This window comes from Girardinichthys multiradiatus, chromosome 1, assembly GCF_021462225.1.
Source record: "Girardinichthys multiradiatus isolate DD_20200921_A chromosome 1, DD_fGirMul_XY1, whole genome shotgun sequence".
Classification (NCBI taxonomy): Eukaryota; Metazoa; Chordata; class Actinopteri; order Cyprinodontiformes; family Goodeidae; genus Girardinichthys; species Girardinichthys multiradiatus.
The window spans coordinates 41,565,530-41,587,373 of NC_061794.1; the positions used below are offsets into that span (position 1 = coordinate 41,565,530).

General features: G+C 40.4%; 1 protein-coding gene across 1 annotated transcript in view; it reads right to left on the reverse strand.

Moving 5' to 3' along the window:
• Positions 1–21,844, reverse strand: part of vwa5b1 (von Willebrand factor A domain containing 5B1) — a 45,386-nt gene that overhangs the window by 19,893 nt on the left and 3,649 nt on the right. The window contains exons 5-13 of the mRNA XM_047375201.1: positions 20,718–20,849; positions 15,987–16,111; positions 7,657–7,833; positions 6,621–6,731; positions 6,087–6,289; positions 3,226–3,340; positions 2,845–3,030; positions 2,381–2,582; positions 334–524 (exon numbers count right to left, since the gene is read on the reverse strand). Of these exons, the coding sequence (XP_047231157.1) occupies positions 334–524; positions 2,381–2,582; positions 2,845–3,030; positions 3,226–3,340; positions 6,087–6,289; positions 6,621–6,731; positions 7,657–7,833; positions 15,987–16,111; positions 20,718–20,849 (1,442 nt within the window). The remainder of the gene's footprint in view (positions 1–333; positions 525–2,380; positions 2,583–2,844; positions 3,031–3,225; positions 3,341–6,086; positions 6,290–6,620; positions 6,732–7,656; positions 7,834–15,986; positions 16,112–20,717; positions 20,850–21,844) is intronic.

Genomic DNA, 21,844 nt, shown 5'->3' on the forward strand with positions numbered 1-21,844 from the left:
ATCATGTTATAAGTCCACATTCAACTGCTTTAATTATATGCTAGTGCTCTGTTTTGCGTAACCTTAACCTGTTAAGCCCTAAGGGGTTTTAGAGCAATTTCTGCCTGAAATTACATACCCTAAATAAATCAAGTATAGCTGCCATAGTTATACGGCCCACGTGCAAACTTTTGGTACCTGTGTAAAGGTAAAACATAAAATAATATTTTTCCAGTGGAACCACTATTGTAACTGTTACTATGTCTGATTTATTTGTGATTAAACATAGAAAAAAAAACAATTTTGAGCCTTGCCAAATCTTTTTTCTAAATGAACCTTTTCTGTATATCATACCTGGTACTCATTCTTCCAATGCACTTCATGCTCAGGGCTCATCTGGCCTGTCAGCTCCTGGACCTTACTCCTCCTCAGCGGATTCTTGGGCACCACAGAGTTGGGGTCACTGGGCGTGAAGGTTTTCTTGGCTGGGTTGTACTCCATGAGTTGGTTTGTGCTGTACGCACGTCTCCTTGGTGATGTGTCATCTAAACAGGATGTCAAAAATTTACAGTCAGCTCATTAGAAAGCAATATTACAGTCATGGTACAGATGATTATGAAGCTTCTCATTCTGAAATGATAACTACTAATTCAACATGCAAGTTTATGACCAGCAGTCATGCATGAATTTCTTTTAATTTAAAGCTGACAGAAGCAGATGTTTGATTGAAATGTGAATTATTTTGAGGGAATTATTTTGAGGGATGAAAACCATACTTAAATTATATAAATTTATATAAAAACGTATATAAAAACAAAATGTCTACAATTCTGGTCAGAATTTTTCTTATACAAACATAAATCTATAATATTTTAGGCCCTTTAATAGTTCATTCAAACCATTTGTTTGGGGGTGGAGTAATTAATAAAAAATCAAGGTTTGAAAACAGTTAAAAACAAGTCCAGAATGGAGATGTTTGAAGTGTTTGTTGGTTTTCTCTAATCCACACAGGGTCAAAATTATACATACAGGCTGAAATATCCATTCTAGGTTCTTCTTAGGTTTAAAGAAGGTCACGGCATAATTCTGGTCAGATATTTCTATACTTTCCTTAAACTGGTTGGTTTTCTGGCATGGACCTGGCTTTTAAACATAATCTATCCAACTGGATTGAGGCCTGTTCCATTCCTGAAGCTCACTCGGTTATTGTCCTGTTGGAACACCTAATTGTGTCCACAAGTAAACAAGGTAGCTGTTGATTTGATGTGAAGTTAAAAGATTTGGAGGTAGTAGTCCTCGTTCAATACTTTGGCAATTCAACAGGCAATGAAACAGACTCTCAGCATGATGCTGTCAATAGGTATAGTCCAAACATATTGCCATTGTGGCCAAACAGCTCTGTCATTTTCTCATCTGACCATACAACCTTCCTACAGAGGGAACTTGATTTGCCCATGGGAGCAGCTGCAAATCTCAGTGGAGCAGGTCTTTCCTGGTTGGCACTTTTCCAGTCTATGCTGATGTTTAATGTCATTGTGTGTGTTTAAAGGGCTGTAAAACTAAATGTATTTGTGCAAAGCTCATTAGGGAAATTGTGAACATTAAAGCCTCCTCTTGTGAGGGATTTAATAAAAAGAAACTGGATGCGTTTGATCTAGCTTTAGAGACGGCGACGAATGGGCGTTGCTCTGCGTTGCTCTTTTCATACTGTTACCAGTATGTTTGGGCTTAAGGGGTTGAACTTGCTTAGCTGTGGAATTTGGCAATTGTAATCCAGTGAGCTTTGGTGGTTCCTGGGTTGCTGAACATCTTTACCAATTTCATTTCATCTGAGGGTAACGTGTTCCAAAAGGAGAAGAATCCTAAACACATGTCAACACTGTTTTATAACAAAGAAGGCTAGTGTTAAGCTTACAGATCAGCTTTCCCAAAAACCAATTAATTGTTGGCTGTGCCTAAGACTGTCTATGGCAGGACACTAGTGAATATAAATCAACTCTGCCAGAGAGGTCAAATATTCAAACAGCTTTTATAACCCATTTGAAACTAGAAGAACCCAACTTCAAACACCAACTTCAGCACCATTAGTCACCCACAGTTCTGTTTTTCCTACAGTATATACATGCTCCATAAGACAAGTGGCCACCATTCCCACTGACAAGACATACAAAGATGCAAAAGAAAACTAATTTATGGTACAGCTAACAGAAAACTAGAGGACCAGTGTTGCTTTCCAGGCCATGCCAACCTGGCAAAGAGCCATTCTTCAAATATCAAACACCACCACCGTCCCCAGTTAACAACATCGGATTAGTAAAAACAATTCTGGCACTTTATATTCAAAGCACACACATTTTACAAATAACAGAAAATCCACCCCTAGTAAACATGCAGTTCTTACCTGTGAAGTCTGGCTCTGTAATGACAAGGCCAGCCTCTATCATACAGTCCTGGTAGAAGTCATGGAGCGTGCCGGAGGGTGCTTCCCGGTGGGATCCCTGACTGTCAACTCCTGTCTTCCCCACTTCCTCTTCTTGTGAGTGGTAAAACACTGAGCTGGCTGGCTCAATGGAGCGCATCATGCTGTATCGCCTCCTTTTATCCTGTTGAGATGTGAAGTAGATGAATCATCCTGACAAGTGGCTTTAGCTTATTTGATCAAATGATTCACAAGATTTTATTTATTTTTTATTTATTTTATTCATTCAAAAATATTTGCCAAGAGTTTCCACTCAGGGTTTACCATCAATCAGTTTTTTTAGGTAGTAGTGATGTTATGGTAAGACAATTTGTCAACCATAAAGAATTGCTTTTCTGAACCACATAAGCATGCACCTAACTGTTACCCTTCAACAGGTGTCTTACAGATTTGGGGTTGTCGTGGAAACGAGTAGTGTCGCACACCACACTGTAGCCAATCAGACTGTCCCCTGGAAAGAGGAAGGTGTTGCCAACAGGAGAGAGCAGCACCTCTTTGGTTTCAGGAAAGAGCCATTCAATGGAAATGTCACTGAGTACAGGGGACATGGTTTTCTTCAGCGACTTTATCATCTGTGGAGTAAAACCAGAAATAACACAGCTTCCCTCTGACAGCTTCACAGAGGGAGTGGTGTCTCACATATGATCTCCTAATGGGTATCAGTGGCAGGCACTCAATGTATTGAAACGGCTGCATAATGGCCCTCTAGCGGCCCTCAAAATAGCTAGATATCATTATGAGCGACGCTCCAGACTGGAAATGAGTACCTTGGGCTGCAGCCTCTCTCCATCAGCCAGGAATTCAGCTGTTCCTTTGGAAACAGCCGCCAGTCCCTGCAGCAGCCTCCTGCATGCATTCTGTCCTATGCCAAATGTAAAACATCTGCACAGAAACATTAAAAGCAGCACATTCAAGGGCAGACCAAGAGATTTATCAGCATAGCAACGGATGTGTTTAAAGGATGGGCAAACATTTCACATACAAACTAAAGATACAGCACATACAGAGCCTTGCAAAGGTACCTCAAGCCTTTTTCAGTTTTCCACGTTACAACCACATACTTAGGTGTTTTTTGTTGGAATTTATGGGGTAGACCTTAAGGTAGGACAAAATTGGTAAGTTCAAGGAAAATGTTACATAGTTTTTGAACTTTAACAACTAAAATAAAAAAGTCACTGCAAATACAGCTGCAAGTCTTTACTGTATGTCTTTAGAGATGTGCACATCTCTACACATTTGCTCATTTTTCTTTGTAAAATAGCTCAAGGTGTGTCAGACTGAAAGGGAGCATCTGTTCTAACACATGAATATGCCTCAAGCTACACCAGCCTCGGATGGTGGTATTCTGCAACTTTGTAGGTGCCTGCTGTGACCTACTTTGAATCAAATTGAAAAGCCATTAGCTGGAATCTGTTGAACATGTTGCAATGTTGACACTGCATCTAAAAACCTGCCCTTGAGGACTGGAGTTTAAGACCCTTCATCTAAACCATTCCATTGTAGCTCTGGCAGTATGTTTACCGTTATTTGTTCTGCTGGAGGGTAGGCCTGAATCCAGGTCTCAAGTCTTTTGCAGTCTCTAACATATTATCTTATAATAATACCCTGTATTTAGCTCAATCCATCTTTCCACAAACTCAGACCAGCTTCCCTGTTAGCTGAAGGAACATTTCTCCACAGCATGATGCTACCATAACCATGTTTTACAGATGAGATGGCGTGTTGAGAAATGTATTTTGCATTGCTTGGTTGTTTTTTTTTCTGATCACATTGATTCTTTTTTCTAGTTGAGTGACTTCTGAAGGCAATTGGCTGCACTTTATTGAAGGTTTTCAGAGTAAATGCATACAAATGCAGACCTCAACTCATTTGAAACAATAGAAATCATGCATCATTTTCCGTTTCAATCAAATGCAGTGCAGTTTGTAGTAACATGAATGAATACTTTTGCAAAGGGATTGTAGCTTCAAAGTTAAAAGCAGAAGATGATCTTTCATGTGGACCAAAGCCGCTCTTAGCTCTTGAAGTTGAGTGGGTGATCCTTTTTTTTCCAATTTGGTGAGTACATCAAAGAAGGATGGGTTAGCTAATTGAATTGCAGCAACCTTTTGTATTTTAAACAACATCAAGCAATGCCGATTAGAGGAGATGTGTCGCCTTCCACAGAGTTAAAATCTTGACTTGAGTATTCTGAAGATTCATCCTTATTTGATCTGGTCTCTGAGTGGTTGTGCTGATTTGTAAGCATAGGGCAATAATGACCCGGGAAGGGTTGATGAGTTGGCCAAGCTTTCGGCACCTAATGCAATTATCCAGGGGCAGTCATCCATTAAAAGGGGGAAGACAAAAGTCAATTATTTCCAGAACAACTCTGGACGGGGATTTCACAGCGTGAGTTTTGAATGTAAGCGGCAAAATAAAATATTTCCTGGAGCGCTGCAGATTTGTTGTGTCATCAGCGCTCCCTGTAAGCTGACAGATGGTGTTCACATGCTGCTTTCTTATTCCCTTATTCTAGCATTGTTGTGCCTGAAAGCTGCACAGATGTTTCCTCCAGGATAGATTTGTGATGCAGAATGATTGAAAGAGTTCAAATGGGCTACATGTTGCTATTCTTCATTTAAAGAGGATCACAGCATTGTTGCCTGGTTTACATATAAACACCTCGATACACTGACCCTGGTGATTTTATGTTATGATTAAGCCATGGATTTGTCTTGTGGAGCATTAAAAGATGATGACTTAATTAATATAAAATCTGCCTTAGCACAATATTTGTAAGATGCCTTATGCTACACTGAGAAACCATTGCCTCAGAAAAGTATTCACAACGCTTTAATTTGTTCACATTTTGTCACATTACAACTAAAACATCAATAGATTTTATTGGCATACTGGGTAATAGCACATAGTTGTAAATTGGAAAGTAAATAACGGATGTTTTTTAAATGATTTGTAAATTTAAAAAAATCGGAAGTGTGGTTTGTATTTGTGTTTTGTCCCATTTATTTCGATACCCCTAAACAATAACCAGTGCAATCAATTGCCTTCAGAAGTAGCCTAATTAGTAAATAGAGCTAATCTGTCTAATCTCAGTATAAATCCAGATGTTCTGGGAAGGCCTCCGAGGTTTGTTAGGAAACAATGGTGAACAAACAGCCTCATAGAGACCAAAACATACAACAGAATGGTAAGAAAGTTGCAGAGAAGTTCAAAACAGGGTTAGGTTTTAAAATTATAATCCAAGCTTTCACCATCTCAGAGAGTCCAGTCCTTTATCTTAAAACTGAAAAATTATGGCAGAACTGCAATCCCTTCAAGACATGGCTTGCCACTAAAATGACACGCTGGGCAAGGAAAACATTGATTAGGGAAGCAGTCAGGGGGCTTTGGGTAACTGCAGAGATCCACAGCTCAGGAATGAGAATTTGTTGACAGAACAGTTATAGGTTGTGCACATCACAAATCTGAGCTTTACATAAGAGTGGCTAGAAATAAGGGAATGTTGAAAGAAACCCATAAGAAAACGTGAGAGAAAACGTGTAAAAGTACAAAGGGTATGAATGCTTTCTCAAGGAACTGTATATCATCTGTCTGCAGAGAAGTGTGTGCTGACAGTAATACTCGCCTGATGTAGCGTGCGTGGCTGCGGACCAGCTCAATAACTTTGCCTGTGTTGCTGATTGCCCCGTCCGTGAGCAGGAAGAGCAGCCTGGGGTGACAGCGAAACGTGGGCTGTCTCACAATCCAGGTGAGCGGTGCCAGGATGTTGGTTCCCCCCATGTCGGCTCTCATCTTCCGGATGTAATCACAAGCCTGGGCCAGGGCCTCCTGGATCATGTGCATGAGGAGGAGTTAGTGTAACATAAATCTTATTCTTATACAGAACATAAAACAGATACACTTCTATTCCCTTGGATTAATCCATTTGCACAACTCCAATCTTTTTGATTCACTTCATTGACAAGACAGTGTGGGGTTTCCTCTTGTGGTATGGAGCACAGACTAGAGCTTCCTTTGTTGCTTGTAAGGAACAGACCTGCAGTACATGCAACACGGCTGTAACGTCGCTCTCTTTATTAGTTAGTTAAAACAACAGAATGTATATAAGACTGTCAGACTTCAGTTTGTTGAAGTATATGAATGCACTGTATACTTTTACCTCCTCGTAGGTCTGGCTGGCTGTGAAGAGTGATTTGAACGTGGATCCAAATCCAACAATGTTGAAAAGGCAGCCAGGCACAAGACTTTTCAGAATAACCACCATGGCATCCTGAAAAAGAAAATCAAGAGCAAATTTTTGTTTAAAACTAAAAACTGTCATCACTAAGTAGTAAACATTGCTGTGAGAAAAAGGAGAGGCATCTCACCTTATCATTTTACCAATCACTGCCTCTTCACCAGCTCAAGAGCAGTTTCTAAAATAATACCACTTATATCCATTTTCGTTTAAGTGAGCAGCGCCAAGGCTGCATTGACTAACAAGTTGCATTTAGAAAGAAAAAAACTTGAAGGAGTAAGGTTTGAGTTTTTTTCAAGGATTTTTTGAAAGATTTGTGGCAGATAGTTGTTCTGTCCCTCGCAAGCTCACTTACACTGTGTGGTGTCAGACACATTCTATAAAAGATCAAATGTCAGTCAGTCAGTCATTTTCTACCGCTTATTCCATAGTGGGTCGCGGGAGAGCTGGTGCCTATCTCCAGCAGTCTCAAAAAACACCAGCAGGCATCACCAGTCAAATAACACATAAAGCTTTACAGACAACCATATAAATAACTAAAACCTTCAGAACTCCTCAGAGCTGGTTCAGAATATTGATTAAACATGATGCAACTTAACATAACCTTAGAAACTAACTACATTTAAACAACTATAAGATTTTCATGAAAGGTAAATAATATATCTGTTCAATACCGTCCTACACCAGCTTACTGACAGACAGACGGACAGATGGACAAACAAACTTTGGTGCAAAACAGCTATTCTATAACGTAATATGACACTTGAAGCCCCACATTAACCTTCCATTTTAACTGGTAATGAATGTATGTGTTGATGACGTGTTTGAACAAAAACAACCGTGATAAATCAGTGCTAGAGACATATGGGGTATTTAAATGTGAATCAGAATGTGCTTGTATTTTTGTAGCTGAGCAGCTGACAAAAAAAGAAGAAATGTCAAGCCGAGCTAATAATACCTTCACACGGTGGATGTTGAGTCCACTCATACTGCCGCTTCGGTCAATAAGGAAGATGAATTCGCCATGAACCTTCCTCAGGTCTGAGCAGATAGATTTCAGGTCAGGACAAAAGTTCAACATGACCACGGGGTTGTGGAGAATGTCCTTATGTAACCGTCTGTGGATGACATCTACCTGGATAGATAAACCCAGCAGAATTATAAATGAATTACTGGGGACTCAGCATCAAGAGACTCAGGGGGATTTGCAGGGTATTCCATTTAAAATTCAAAACTGGGACACAAAACGGACAAGTGATCAGATTGACAAAACACGTCAATTATTGAAAATGTGCAGGAAAAGATCAGGCAGAAAGACCCTCGCCTTTGGAGTGTTGCCATAGCAACCCATTTTTATGGATAAGTGCTCTCTCCTCCTGTTTAGGTCTGCTGGTCACTTAATAATCTAATCTTAGCTTGATGTGAACGGCCCAGTGCAGAGGCATAATCGCAGAACCGAACCCAAACCCAGAGCAGCCTTCTGTCCTTCATAATGAAAGAACCTATATGCATACAGTACCGTATGTTCATTAGCAGATTTACAACTTTATATATGTGTGTGTAGGGGTTGGAGTTAGTATATATAATAACATGACAGTGCAATGCCTGAAGAAATCAATAACTCGTTATCTTACTGTAAATCAGAGCTGTTCTTGTCCCTTTCTGATTAAAACCCTTTATTTTAGGTCCTGTCTCTTTAAGGCCACCTCCAGAGAGAGTCATCCCTTCTGACTGAAGAAGCCCGGACAACAAACAAGGCACTTCACGCAGTGCAGGACCACTATCCTGTGTGTTCTAGCAAATCACTGACTCCATCAATGGTACTGCCCCCTTACAGGTTTCTCCTGATTTTGCACACCATCAAACTTATTTCATTGTTAGACAAAGATAACATGAATAAATACAAAAAGCAGTTTTCGTTACTAAGAAAAAAGCTAAACCTATCTGACCCTAAATGAAAAAAAGTAATTGCCCCCTAAACCTAATTACTGGTTGTGCCCTTGGCAGCAATAAAAGGCAAAGAATGTTTGCTGTAACTGGAACTGCAAAGGAATTTTGGCCCACTCTTCTTTAAAGTATTGCTTTATTAAGCAACTTTGGAAGTTTTTTTGGCATAAAGAGTCTGTTTTAGGTCATGTTACAGCATCTTCATCAGATTTAAGTCTAGGGTTTGTTTAGGCCCCAAACCATTACTTTGTTTTTCAGCCAATTAGAGGTAGACTTGCTGGTGTAGCTACTTTGTCTTACTGAACAACCCAAGTGTGCTTAAGCTTAAGCTACAAAATAATGATCATTGTTCAGGATTTTTTTGGTAAAGTCATGGTTCCATCAATTACTGCGAGTTGTCCACATACTGAAGAACAAAGCAATCCTACCATCATACTACCTCCATTGTGCTTGGCTGTAACTATGAAGTTCTATATCTGGAATGCTGTTAGCTTTATGCCAGATGTAACGGGACGCACACCTTCTACAAAGTTTCACTTTTGTGACATCAGTCCATAGAACATTTTACTGGACATCCTGGTGATCCTCAGGATTTTTTTTTTTTTTTTGTGTGTGATGGGCCTTTGTGTTGTTTTTACCTACAGCGCTTTCAGAGGGATGCTACTTTTTCATATTGTTGAATCATATACGGTGACCTTAAATGAGGCAAGTGAGGCTGCCCTGAGTTCTTTTACAACCTCTTGGGTGAGTCACCAATGCGTTCTCGAAGTAATTTTGGAGGACCAGTCAGTCCTGGAAAGGTTCACCGCTGTTCCATGTTTTCTCCATTTGTGGATGATGATAATTTGGCGAAGCCTTAAAAATTGCTTTGTACTCCATTTCAGACTAATAGATATCAGTAAATTTGTTTCTCCAATGTTGTTGTATTTCATTAGATCAGCTCATGTTGTCAGACTTGCTCTGTTGATGTGATTTTTCTGATTCTACAGGTCTGGCAGTAATCCAGTCTGGGTGTGGCTGCCAAAACTGAACCCTCCTTTCTGAAAAAAATGAATAATCAGAGTTAATTCATAGTTTAAAAAAAGGGATTGTTTGTTTTTTTTTCACAGAGGGCCTGGCTGGTCTGGATAGATTTTTTTTTACTTGATAAAGGAAATCATCCTTTTAAAACTGCATTTTATATTTACTCAGACTCCCTTTGTCTGGTGTTAAAATTTATTTGGTGAAACATCACAACTTTAAATATGTCAAGAATGAATTGACCATGAAAATGCACAGTAAAAACAATTATTTCACACACCAGAGAAGCACGTCAAATAATTAATACAACCACATGTGTGATATAACTTGAACAGGAAAATGTGTTTATTCTTATATAATTCATAGGTCAGTGTTAGGAGGCTGAACTAGCAAAAAGAAAGAAAAATTAAAAACGTGAACGAATGGATAAACATATTTAAAACAAATCTATATCAGAATCAGCTTTATTGCCAAGTTCGTACATACAAACAAGGAATTTGACTCCAGTACACTTTACTCTTTGGTTTTGTTTTTGTATTACAGAATATACATATTTACAATGGACAATATACACATATATAAATAAAAAGGTGCATTTGCAACATCTGTATGCTGTTGTTTTGTACTCTATTAAATGTTCAACAGAGAAACAGCCTGGGGGAAGAAACTGTCTTTGTGGCGGCTGGTTTTAGTGAACAGTGCTCTGTAGCGGCGGCCTGAAGGTAAAACTGTAAACAGTTTATGTGCAGGGTGTGTGGGGTCTGCAGAGATTTTAGCAGCTCTTTTCCTGACCCTAGACCTGTATAAGTCCTGGATGGAGGGAAGGTCAGCTCTGATTATTCTCTCTGCAGTCCTGATAATTCGTTGCAGTCTGCACATGTCCTGTTTTGTGGATGAGATAAACCACACTGAGATGGATGAAGACAGGACAGATTGAATGAAGGCAGTGTAGAAGATGACCAGCAGCTCCTGTGGAAGGTTGAACTTCTTGAGTTGCCTCAGGAAGTACAGTCTCTGCTGGGCCTTCTTTCGAACAGTGTCTATGTGTGAGGACCATCTCAGGTCCTCTGAGATGGTGGTTCCTAAGAACCTGAAGTGGTCCACGGCCGATACAATGTTGTTGAGGATGGTGAGGGGGATGTATGGGGGTGGTGTTCTCCGAACGTCCACCACCATTTCCACAGTCTTGAGTGGGTTGAGTTCAAGGTAGTTCTGACTGCACCAGTGTACCAGCCGATCCACCTGCTGTCTGTATACAGACTCATCACCGTCCTGGATCAGTCCAATGACAGTGGTGTCGTCTGCAAACTTAAGGAGTTTCACGGACGAGTCCGATGAGGTGCAGTCATTTGTGTACAGAGAAAAGAGGAGAGGGGATAGAACACACCCCTGGGGGGCACCAGTACTTATTGATCTGGATCGGGAGAAGATGCTCCCCAGTCTCACCTGCTGCTGTCGATCCGTCAGGAAGCTGTTGATCCACTGACATGTGGAGGCTGGGACGTTGAGCGGGGTGAGCTTCTGGTGGAGGATGTCTGGTATGATGGTGTTAAAGGCCGAGCTGAAGTCTACAAACAGGATCCTGGCGTACGTCCCTGGGTGGTCGAGGTGTTGCAGAATGAAGTGTAGACCTAAGTTAACAGCATCATCTGCCGACCTGTTTGCTCGGTAAGTAAACTGCAGGGGGTCCAGCAGGGGGCCTGTGATGTCTTTCAGGTGCTTCAACACCAGCCGCTCAAAGGATTTCATGACCACAGACGTCAGGGCTACAGGCATGTAGTCATTTAATCCTACGATGGTGGGTTTCTTGGGAACCGGGATGATGGTGGATCGTTTGAGGCAGGAGGGGACCTCACATTTCTCCAGTGACTTGTTGAAAATCTTTGTGAAGATCGGAGCGAGTTGATTTGCACAGGCTTTCAGGCATGATGGGGAGATGTTATCAGGTCCTCCAGCTTTCTTTGTTTTCATGCGCTGAAAGAGCCTATTTACATCTTCCTCGGAGATCTTTAGTGCAGGCAGAGGATCTGAAGGTAGGGGCTTGGTAGCTTTGTGGGAAGAACTTGTTTCTGAATGGGATGTGGAGGAGATGATTTGAGATGTGAATGGCTTCTTGTCATGTCTGCAGTAGAAGCCATTCAGACGGTTGGCCAGGAGACGACTCTGTTCAGGATGGGTGGGGGGGCTCCTATAGGCAGTCAGGTTTCTCAGACCGGTCCATACAGCTGAAGTGTCACCAGTAGAAAGGCTGTTCTTCAGCTTCTCACTGTAGCTTCTCTTGGCTGCTTTGATCTCCTTTGTTAGTTTGTTCCTGGCCTGCCTGTACCGCGCCCAATCTCCACTGCTGTGAGCTCCTTCTTTGTCCTTGCGCAGATTCCTGAGGTGTGGAGTAAACCATGGCTTATTGTTCCCAAAGGTGCAGAAGGTCTTGGTCTGCACACACATGTCCTCACAGAAACTGATGTATGATGTCACCACATCAGTTAGTTGGTTTAAGTCGGTGGCTGAAGTTTCAAAAACAGTCCAGTCTGTACATTCAAAGCAGGCCTGTAGCGTCTGCTTTGATTCCTCAGTCCACTTCTTAACAGTGTGAACCGTGGGTTTGGAAACTCTTAGTCTCTGTAGGTTGGGATGAGGTGGATTAGATAATGATCCGAAAAACCCAGAGCAGCCCTGGTAACAGTATGATATGAGTCCTTTAAAGTTGTGTAACAATGGTCCAGTGTGTTTTTGTCTCTGGTGGGACACTTAATATGCTGTCTGTATTTGGGGAGTTCATTTGAGAGGTTTGCGCTGTTAAAATCTCCCAGTATTATGATGAAAGAGTCCATGTATTTTTTCTCCACGTCTGTAATCAGCTCAGCAAGATGTTTTTCAATGGCAGAAGTGCAGCCATGCGGTGGAAAATATGAGCCAATTATTATAAACGAGGAAAGCTCTCTCGGTGAATAAAACGGTTTACAGATTAAGGAAAATGACTTCAGATCCGGACTACATGTTTTCCCCAGCACTTTTACGTCTCTGCACCAACCTTCATTTATATAAAAGCAGATTCCGTCTCCTCGCCTCTTCGCCGGTAGCTCCGCGCTGCCATCCGCTCTGAACAGCTGGAAGTCCGGCAACAGCAGTGCTCGGTCCGGGATGTTTTCACTCAGCCATGTCTCGGTGAAGCAGAGAACCGCTGATCCGCGGAGGTCCGTGTTTTTATCGGTGAGAAGAAGCAGCTCGTCCATCTTGTTGTTTAGAGAGCGGACATTTGCCAGGTGGATTGAAGGCAGTGGTGTGCGAAGTCCTCTTTTGCGGAGCTTTACCAGCACGCATTCCCCCCCTCCGACGCTTTCGGCGCAGTTTCCCGTATAGCGCCGCAGCTCTGCTTGCCAGGAGCTCAGTGAACCTCGGATCGATGAAAGATGGTGAAAAAATCCCAAGAGAGGACTCTCTGATGTTGAGAAGTTCCTCTCTACTGAATGAGACCACAGGATTGTGGCTCGAAAAACATAAAAAACACACAAAATACAAAAACAAAGAGAGAGCGAAGCTCCGAGGCTGCCATCGTCGGCGCCATCTTGGTAAGTATAAAATATATAGAAATGCAAATAGATGTAAAACAAGCCTTCCAAAGGAATCTCATAATAAAGTCAGACTTCTTGCCAAATAAATGACAATAGGTGTAATTTAAAGGCCTTTGCAAAGAAATTTAAAGTCTTAAATAATAATTGGCAGAATAATCTGTAATAAAACCTGTTTTGAGGCTCATTTATGTTCAACCTTCTCAGCAAAGGTCTCAGCAAATGTAAATTCAAAGGTCAAATCTGAGAAAGACCTGAGATAATAAAGCTAGAGTTTAAATACATTAAAAAAGCATCATTTAAACCCTTATTTCATTTAATGTTAAACAATTTTGTTTTCCCGGTCAGAAATGACCATCCCTCTAAGACTCACCATAAAAAGCTGTATTAATTCACATTATTACTACTTGTTGTGTTAGTGAATATTAAGCGTTGAACTTCTTTATGTGTTTAGTGGACTTTATGTCTCATTGATCTGACTTTATACACTTGAAAGCAAGTGGTAAAAAACATATTTTTTGGATTATTTTCAGTAAGGGAAATAATGAGATGACACATGGTATACCTTTTATTACAGGTACTTTGGGTCAAAGTTGTCAAGGACATTTAAATTTTTCATACAGTCACAAAAAATAACACCTGTTGTGTTCCCAGTCAAAGGTGATCATGAATATTTTAATTGCGTACAAATGAAATTATCCCAAAACTGCACTTGGCATGTTCTCAATATTCCAAGATCAATGTCTTCATACATTAAAGAACAACTAATAAAAACAAAAAAATATATAAATGTGGTGGCGTGTGCTTTGACATCTCTTGGTGCACAGATACACCACCTCTTCTTCTACTCCTCTTTCTCTACTCTTCCTCTTATCACCTTCCTGTAGCAAGTCATCCTCCTCCTCCTTGATCTCTGTAATCAATGTGGAAAAACTGGTGTCTGGGGAAGGTGTTGGTGTTGTTAAATGTGGGGTGCCAGAAGAGCTTTCCCCAACTACTCCTCTTGAAAAACTTCTCCTGCTTCCATCCTGGATTCACCTCCATCCACACCGCCAAAATGTTGGTAGCTGAGACATCTAAGATGTTGAAAAATAACACCATCGAGCATGTTCTGTCTTCCTTTAACAAGAGTATGTGCCAGTAACCTGCAAAAGTGAAAAAAAAAAATGGATAAAATCTCAAGAAAATTAATCCTAATATCTCATATTTTGCATGATGCATCAAGATATCACATCTAACGATCTAATCTAAAACATGTTTGTGTACTTAAACTGATACAACTGGCTCTGTGTTGTTCATGAATTTGGTACTTCAAGAAAACAAAGTCGTAGTGCAGTTAAAATGAACTGATGATATGATAAAAGTAAATTAAAATCAAAATCAATGTACCTTATCAAGGTAGTCAATTCTGCATTTGTTCCTGTTGTTATCCAGGATGGGTTTCTTTTCCTCGCTGGTGCTCACAGATGCATCCCTGTACAGAGTTGTCATCAGGAGTACATTTTTCCTTTTCTTTGGACAGTAGGACACAAAGGTGTGAGTACTGATGAAGGCAAATCAGGAGGAAAAAACGATCCCTGACCTGTGTAGCAAATTTGGCAGCAACTCGGATTTGTTTCATCTTGTTGTCCCCACCATGGTCAATTTTTTTTGTAGAAACTTCTCACCAAGAGCGTAGGAGGCAAAGAAATTATCACATGTTATGATGTCTTCCTTGAGACCTGCAGTCATCTCCAGAACCACACATTTTCTTTGTCTCTTTACAGGAACACCGTCTGCAGGTTTCTCAGTATAGTCCTGCATTTTCAACGCATAACTTCCCCTGGCATCACATGTTGCCAACATCTGCATGCCTTACTTGAAGACTCTAGTGTGTGTGTGTGTGTGTGTGTGTGTGTGTATTTGTGCTTGGACGTGTGTGTGTCTCCATCTGAAAAATGAGGATGTTACTAAGCTAATATTTTATATTGATTGCTGTCTTCTCTATTAATTTCTAACGACTGGTCTTTTTGACCTGGAACATTAATAGTGCATAAAAGTTGAGGAAAAATAACTAAAAACTGTATCCAAATTAATAGAGTTTATTTTTTGCGTTCAAATCTTTGTTGACAGATTCATGGATCTCTGGTCAATCTGAACAAATGAACTACACTTTTTAAAGACAAAACTTTTTAAATCGGTCAAATTTGACCTGAACACAACATAAGAAAGGAGGACCATAAAACCTGAAGATAGAGATATAAGGTCATCAACTTTAGGCAGATGATCAGAGGATCACATTTATGAGACACTGAGGGAGCATTGGTTTAGAACATTTGTCAGACAGAATGAGCAAAACACAGAGTTTACAAAGCATTTTTGAAAATATCACAAAATGCAGTGATGATTTAATTTAGCAAATTACTTTTCATCAGTCTAGATTTTTTGGTTTAATTCATGTTCACTCAAAACCCCAGCCCATAGACCAAGGACTAGTCCAAAATATTCTAAAGCAATTTTAACATGAAGTAACAAAGATTTTTACTGTTAAATGAAAATTCAGCTATTCCTGGGCAGGGGTAAACCCTAATTCTTCAACATTATAACAACGCCTCTGCTGCAGATGAGAAATAAAATACCATAAATGCATTCTTTGAAAAACACTATCTGTTACAGTTCTTTGCTTTTGTGTTGACCCTGCTTCAGAAAAGAAATGTGTATAATATTGTTGTCATCAGTTGAAGTACACAGAGCTAATTTCGGTGACACTCACTTTCCTCTGATTGCTGGAGTCCTTCTTGGTTGCTTTGATGAAGTCATTCCGACTGTGAAGGTACTCGTCATAATCCTCCTGCGTCATGTCTCCATTCTCGACGAGCACGTGCGGTACATGGGGCTCTGATATGGCACAGTGAAGAAGAACAAAGGCATCTAGATGATTATTGTCAGTTTCTGTGGCCTGTAGCTTCACAGGGGAGTGGGGGGTATATCAAAAAGTACAGAATTTACTAACAGATTTATAGTTAATTGTTCCACGGTTTGGCTAAATAAACAAAACTAAATGAGAAAAAAGATCAAGTTTCTCTTTTTTTTTGTTAATGTAAGGGTTGAAGATTTAGTGAGTGTTTTGGTCATGGTTACAAAATATATACACTGCTCAAAAAAATAAAGGGAACACTTAAACAACACAATATAACTCCAAGTAAATCAAACTTCTGTGAAATCAAACTGTCCACTTAGGAAGCAACACTGATTGACAATCAATTTCACATGTTGTTCAAATGGAATAGACAACAGGGGGAAATCTTTGGCATTAGCAAGACACTCAATAAAGGAGTGGTTCTGCAGATGGGGACCACAGACCACCTCTCAGTATCTGTGTTTTCTGGCTGATGTTTTGGTCACTTTTGAATGTTGGTGGTGCTTTCACACTCGTGGTAGCATGAGACGGACTCTACAACCCACACAAGTGGCTCAGGTAGTGCAGCTCATCCAGGATGGCACATCAATGCGAGCTGTGGCAAGAAGGTTTGCTGTGACTGTCAGCGTAGTGTCCAGAGCCTGGAGGCGCTACCAGGAGACAGGCCAGTACACCAGGAGACGTGGAGGAGGCCGTAGGAGGGCAACAACCCAGCAGCAGGACCGCTACCTCCACCTTTGTGCACGGAGGAACAGGAGGAGCACTTCCAGAGCCCTGCAAGATGACCTCCAGCAGGCCACAAATGTGCATGTGTCTGCACAGACGGTTAGAAACTGACTCCATGAGGATGGTATGAGGGCCTGACGTCCACAAATGGGGGTTGTCCTCACAGCCCAGCAGGACGCTTGGCATTTGCCAGAGAACACCAGGATTAGCAAATTCACCACTGGCGCCCTGTGCTCTTCACAGATGAAAGCAGGTTCACACTGAGCACATGTGACAGACGTGACAGATTCTTGAGACACCGTGGAGAGCGATCTGCTGCCTGCAACATCCTTCAGCATGACCGGTTTGGCAGTGGGTCAGTAATGATGTAGGGTGGCATTTCTTTGGAGGGCCTCCATGTGCTCGCCAGAGGTAGCCTGACTGCCATTAGGTACCGAGATGAGATCCTCATACCCCTTGTGAGAGCAAATGCTGGAGCAGTTGGCCCTGGATTCCTCCTAATGCAGGACAATGCCAGACCTCATGTGGCTGGAGTGTGTCAGCAGTTCCTGCAAGATGAAGACATTGAAGCTATGGACTGGCCCGCCCGTTCCCCAGACCTGAATCCGATTGAGCACATCTGGGACATCATGTCTCGCTCCATCCACCAACGTCACGTTGCACCACAGACTGTCCAGGAGTTGGCGGATGCTTTAGTCCAGGTCTGGGAGGAGATCCCTCAGGAGACCATCCACCGTCTCATCAGGAACATGCCCAGACGTTGTAGGGAGGTCATACAGGCACGTGGAGGCCACACACAATACTGAGCCTCATTTTGACTTGTTTTAAGGACATTACATCAAAGTTGGATCAGCCTGTAGTGTGTTTTTCCACTTTCATTTTGTGTGTGACTCCAAATCCAGGCCTCCATTGGTTAATAAATTTGATTTCCATTGATGATTTTTATGTGATTTTGTTGTCAGCACATTCAACTTTGTACAGAACAAAGTATTCAATGAGAATATTTCATTCATTCAGATCTAGGATGTGTTATTTGAGTGTTCCCTTTATTTTTTTGAGCAGTGTATAAAATCAGCAGACTTCCAATTCTAGGGTTTTACAAATCAGGCCAAAGTAAAAAGGTTCTGACCTTTACTAGGTTCTAAAATTATTTAAATCTACCTTCAAATGTACAAAAACACACTCGCACTTAGTTGAAATTTAAACCATAATGGAAAAGTTGTTTAGTAATTGATGAGCTTGTAACAGAAATAACTTGAAACAATTGATTTTCTGACTGACTTTTTAAACCTCCCACATTATTGTGAAGGAATTTTGGCCCACTCCTTCCTCCAGTTCGTTAAGGTTTGAAGACATTTCTTTCTGCACAGCTCTATGGGGTGCCAGCAAAGCATTTTAATCAGTTTGAGAGGTGATCAGCTGTATGTATAAAAGGTTGAATTATTCTAGTAGTATTATTTGCAATTTTGTGCTCTATATTTACCATTAAATATATTTTATTTTGCATTTTTCAGCATAATAAAAGCAGGCTATAGAGACTGTTTTTTGATAGTTTTTGTCAAATATGTGACAAAAACTCATGGATTTTGGATTATGCTGTAAGACGGAGCGCTACAGGAGATCCTTCCTGCCCACAGCCATCAGCATCTACAACGGCTCTTTGAGGAAACCTTCATAATATGAGCTATAACAACATTTAATTTCCCTTTGGGATTAATAAAGTATTTTTGAATTTAATTGAAATGAAAAAGTATCAAAAAGAGAATCTGTCTCTGTAGAGGTTTATAAAAGTTTAAAGGTGTAGCAAAGAAATTTCTTCAATGCATGTGTCCGGGACAGATCTAGATTATGTTTACCTGTTGCTGAATGGTACAAGCAGAACATATAGCTGCAGCAGACAGACTATTGACATGTTAAACATACCATTATTTAGTTGAGATTATGAATTTATTAAATAAATGAAGTTGCACCACATTTACATAGTTTCACACCAGCTAAAGTATCTACAATAGCATTGTTAGGCAACTAATAATTTAATCTGCCAACTATTTTCTGAAGAATGTTGAAATGGTGGCAAAAAATAATGTCTCTTTCATTCAAAGCTTTGACATGTCACCTGTGTGACAATCAGAATATTTTGTAAAATATATTTAAGATAACAATAGAAAAGAGAGAAGGTGAAGAGCTTCATCTTATAATTTTCAATCATTTAAAACAGGCATACAGTATTCCCGTTACTGCCAGTGGCAGACTTGTTTCTTTGTAAAAGGGAATTAAATGACAGAATAACTAAGCAGAGACTCCTATTCTGTTCACACCTACCATCTCCACATTAATTAAAATTTAAAATAATAAAACTTTTGGGTTTTTTGAGCAACAAGGGGATGCAATATAATGCAAGGCAAATGTAAATTAAAATGAGCCTGAAAAGGAGGAAAAAGATATTTAGGAGATTTTGTTTAATTATCAACTTATTTTCAGCTTGACAAGGCCTCTCTTTGGCCTATTAACAGGAGGAATAGCTGTTAAACAGCCATTCTGCAGGTCAACTTATGTAAGGCTGATCTAACATCAAGTCACAGGTGCTTCAGGTGGAAAATGTGAGCTAGTCTCTGATTCGTCACTTCCGTTTTCGCCATTAAATTAGTGAAACAGCTCTTTCAGAAATGAAAAATCATACACTTACTTCAGCTTGTAACAACAACAAAACCTTCTTAAGGAACATGTTAGAAAGGTTAGCAATCAATCTCAAGCACATCAGTGGGATGATGAAGAAATTACATCTAAGTGAATGCTGCTATAATTTTAATGTTTCAAATTACAGTTTTTCTCAAAAGGGGTAAATCTGAGCCTTTTTGACTAGGGTGCCAGTTTCCTATGCCTCCAAGCTACTGCCCTCATACAATGTTTCTCCTGACTATCTCTTTCTCGCTGGATACATCATCATATATGCATCTACTCTTCATAAACTCAGAAATTATCTGGAGACTTTGCTACTGCTACGTCTGCTTTGGATAAACATTGTGTTATGCATTGATGCCAGAGTTGGTGTTCTAAATTCCATGTCATTGCTAGTTTTTTTTTTTTTTTTCTCTTACACATTTCTTTTTACATATTTCTTAATTTTGGGGCTACTTAAAATAAATATTACTGTCCTGAGCCTGAATACAGCTGAAAATGAAAATATGTAAAAGTTATAACATAGGTTCTTTAATATGTTAACATGTAATGCAGGCAAATATTTCTATTACCCGCTTTAAATAATGTATACAGTAAATGCTTTTAAGGTCTTGGTTTTCATATTGTCTTGTCAAAATATGTCAAAACCTTAGGAGCAACTGAAGCATAGCGCTGTAGCTAAAGGCACAGATTGTTTCATGTAATGAATGTTTTTAATGCAGCTCTGTCTCCTCCATCCCTTGGCTCAAGTTGAGCATCCATGTTGTGGCAGAAACAGCAACAAAGCTCTCATAAGAGGCCCATCAGCTCAGTGTGTCCAAGGCTCATTCTTGCCTTTGGGAGACAACCAGCCCACACATTCGACAGATCAAGACCACATTGAGGGACAAAAAAGAGCACCAGAGGCGAAAAACCTTGGCAATGCACATCTACATTGTGGAGAGTTACTCTGCCGGCATGCAATTTAGTGCAACTGTAGGGTCTTTTTTTTTTTTCCTGGTAAGGCACTCATACTCTAAGTAAGGTAGTGAGTCACCTCACTGCTGATCTGATTACAGGCCACCTATTGTGTAAAAGAAAAAAAGAGCTAAGAGCCAGTTTCAAAATACTTTACTTGTAAAAGAATAAAAGCCTAAGTGCAGGACTGTGCTGCACAGAGTTTTTAAGTTGTAGACATACCGCTGGGGTAGATGAGTATTTCAACAGGGCAGTCGTAAGTGTACTTGTCAGCCAGTGTGATGACGACGCTGGTGGCCGAGCGGGCTAGAGGGTCTGCATCAGCTCGGATGGCATGAGAAGGGCTCTCCACTCCTACACAAAGCAAATAACAAGGCGCTCTAAAACACCAGCAATTACTCCAGTTGCTAACGTACACATTTGCAGAGAGTTACATATACAGGTCGGTGTAAGACAGCATGAACAACCAGCAACTCAAAAAGCTTAGCTGTGAAGTTTAAATCAACAGCTATAGAAGATGTAATCTATTCCACTTTCACGTCTAAAAGATGGACACATACACGGAAGCTACACAGACACTAACTAGGATCACCAATAATAATATAGGATAACGTGTGTGGCTATTTGTGAAATTAGCATACCTCCAAAATGTCATTAAAGTCTGCAAAATGAGTTTCATCTATTTTACCATTGCTTGTAAGGCCTCCTTCATACCAGACCACACCGCAACATGAAAATCAGCCAGAATGTGGATAGTCTCTGCAGGGTCTTGGAAAGGTCTTCAGCATAGTGCCATACATGTGCCTTGATCAGTAGTGTTTGCACACAGAGATCATGAAATTGTGCTCCCAGCAAGGGGGGGAAGCACACAACACTAAAATTGCAAATATTACCTGGTTGGTGGGAGACCGAGAGAAGTGATGAATTTTGTCATGCTGTTTCCTCATTACTCAACACAGTCCCTGGGATTGTGTTGAGTAATGAGGAAAAAGTCTGAGCAGTTGCAGCAAGACCAAATAAAAATCTAACTTCAGGCTTCAGAGCTTCAGTGATCAGCTCACAGTGAAAAAAACTGATTTTGGATTTTGTGTGCATGATTGTCTCTGATTGCCCTTCCAAAATTTAGGGCAGTAGGCAGATGTTGTCCAGTCTTGCAGGTGGTTTATTTATAAAAACTTGTGACAACAAATACTTAAATAAATCCAAAAACTATTAACTTATAAGTTAACATGGTGCAAATGATCATACCTGAACTTAAAGCAACCTAAAGTGATGTCAAGTGCACTCAGCTACTCTGACCTGGTTCTCTCCTCCTGAACAACTCAATTCTTCTGTTTAAATACTCTCTT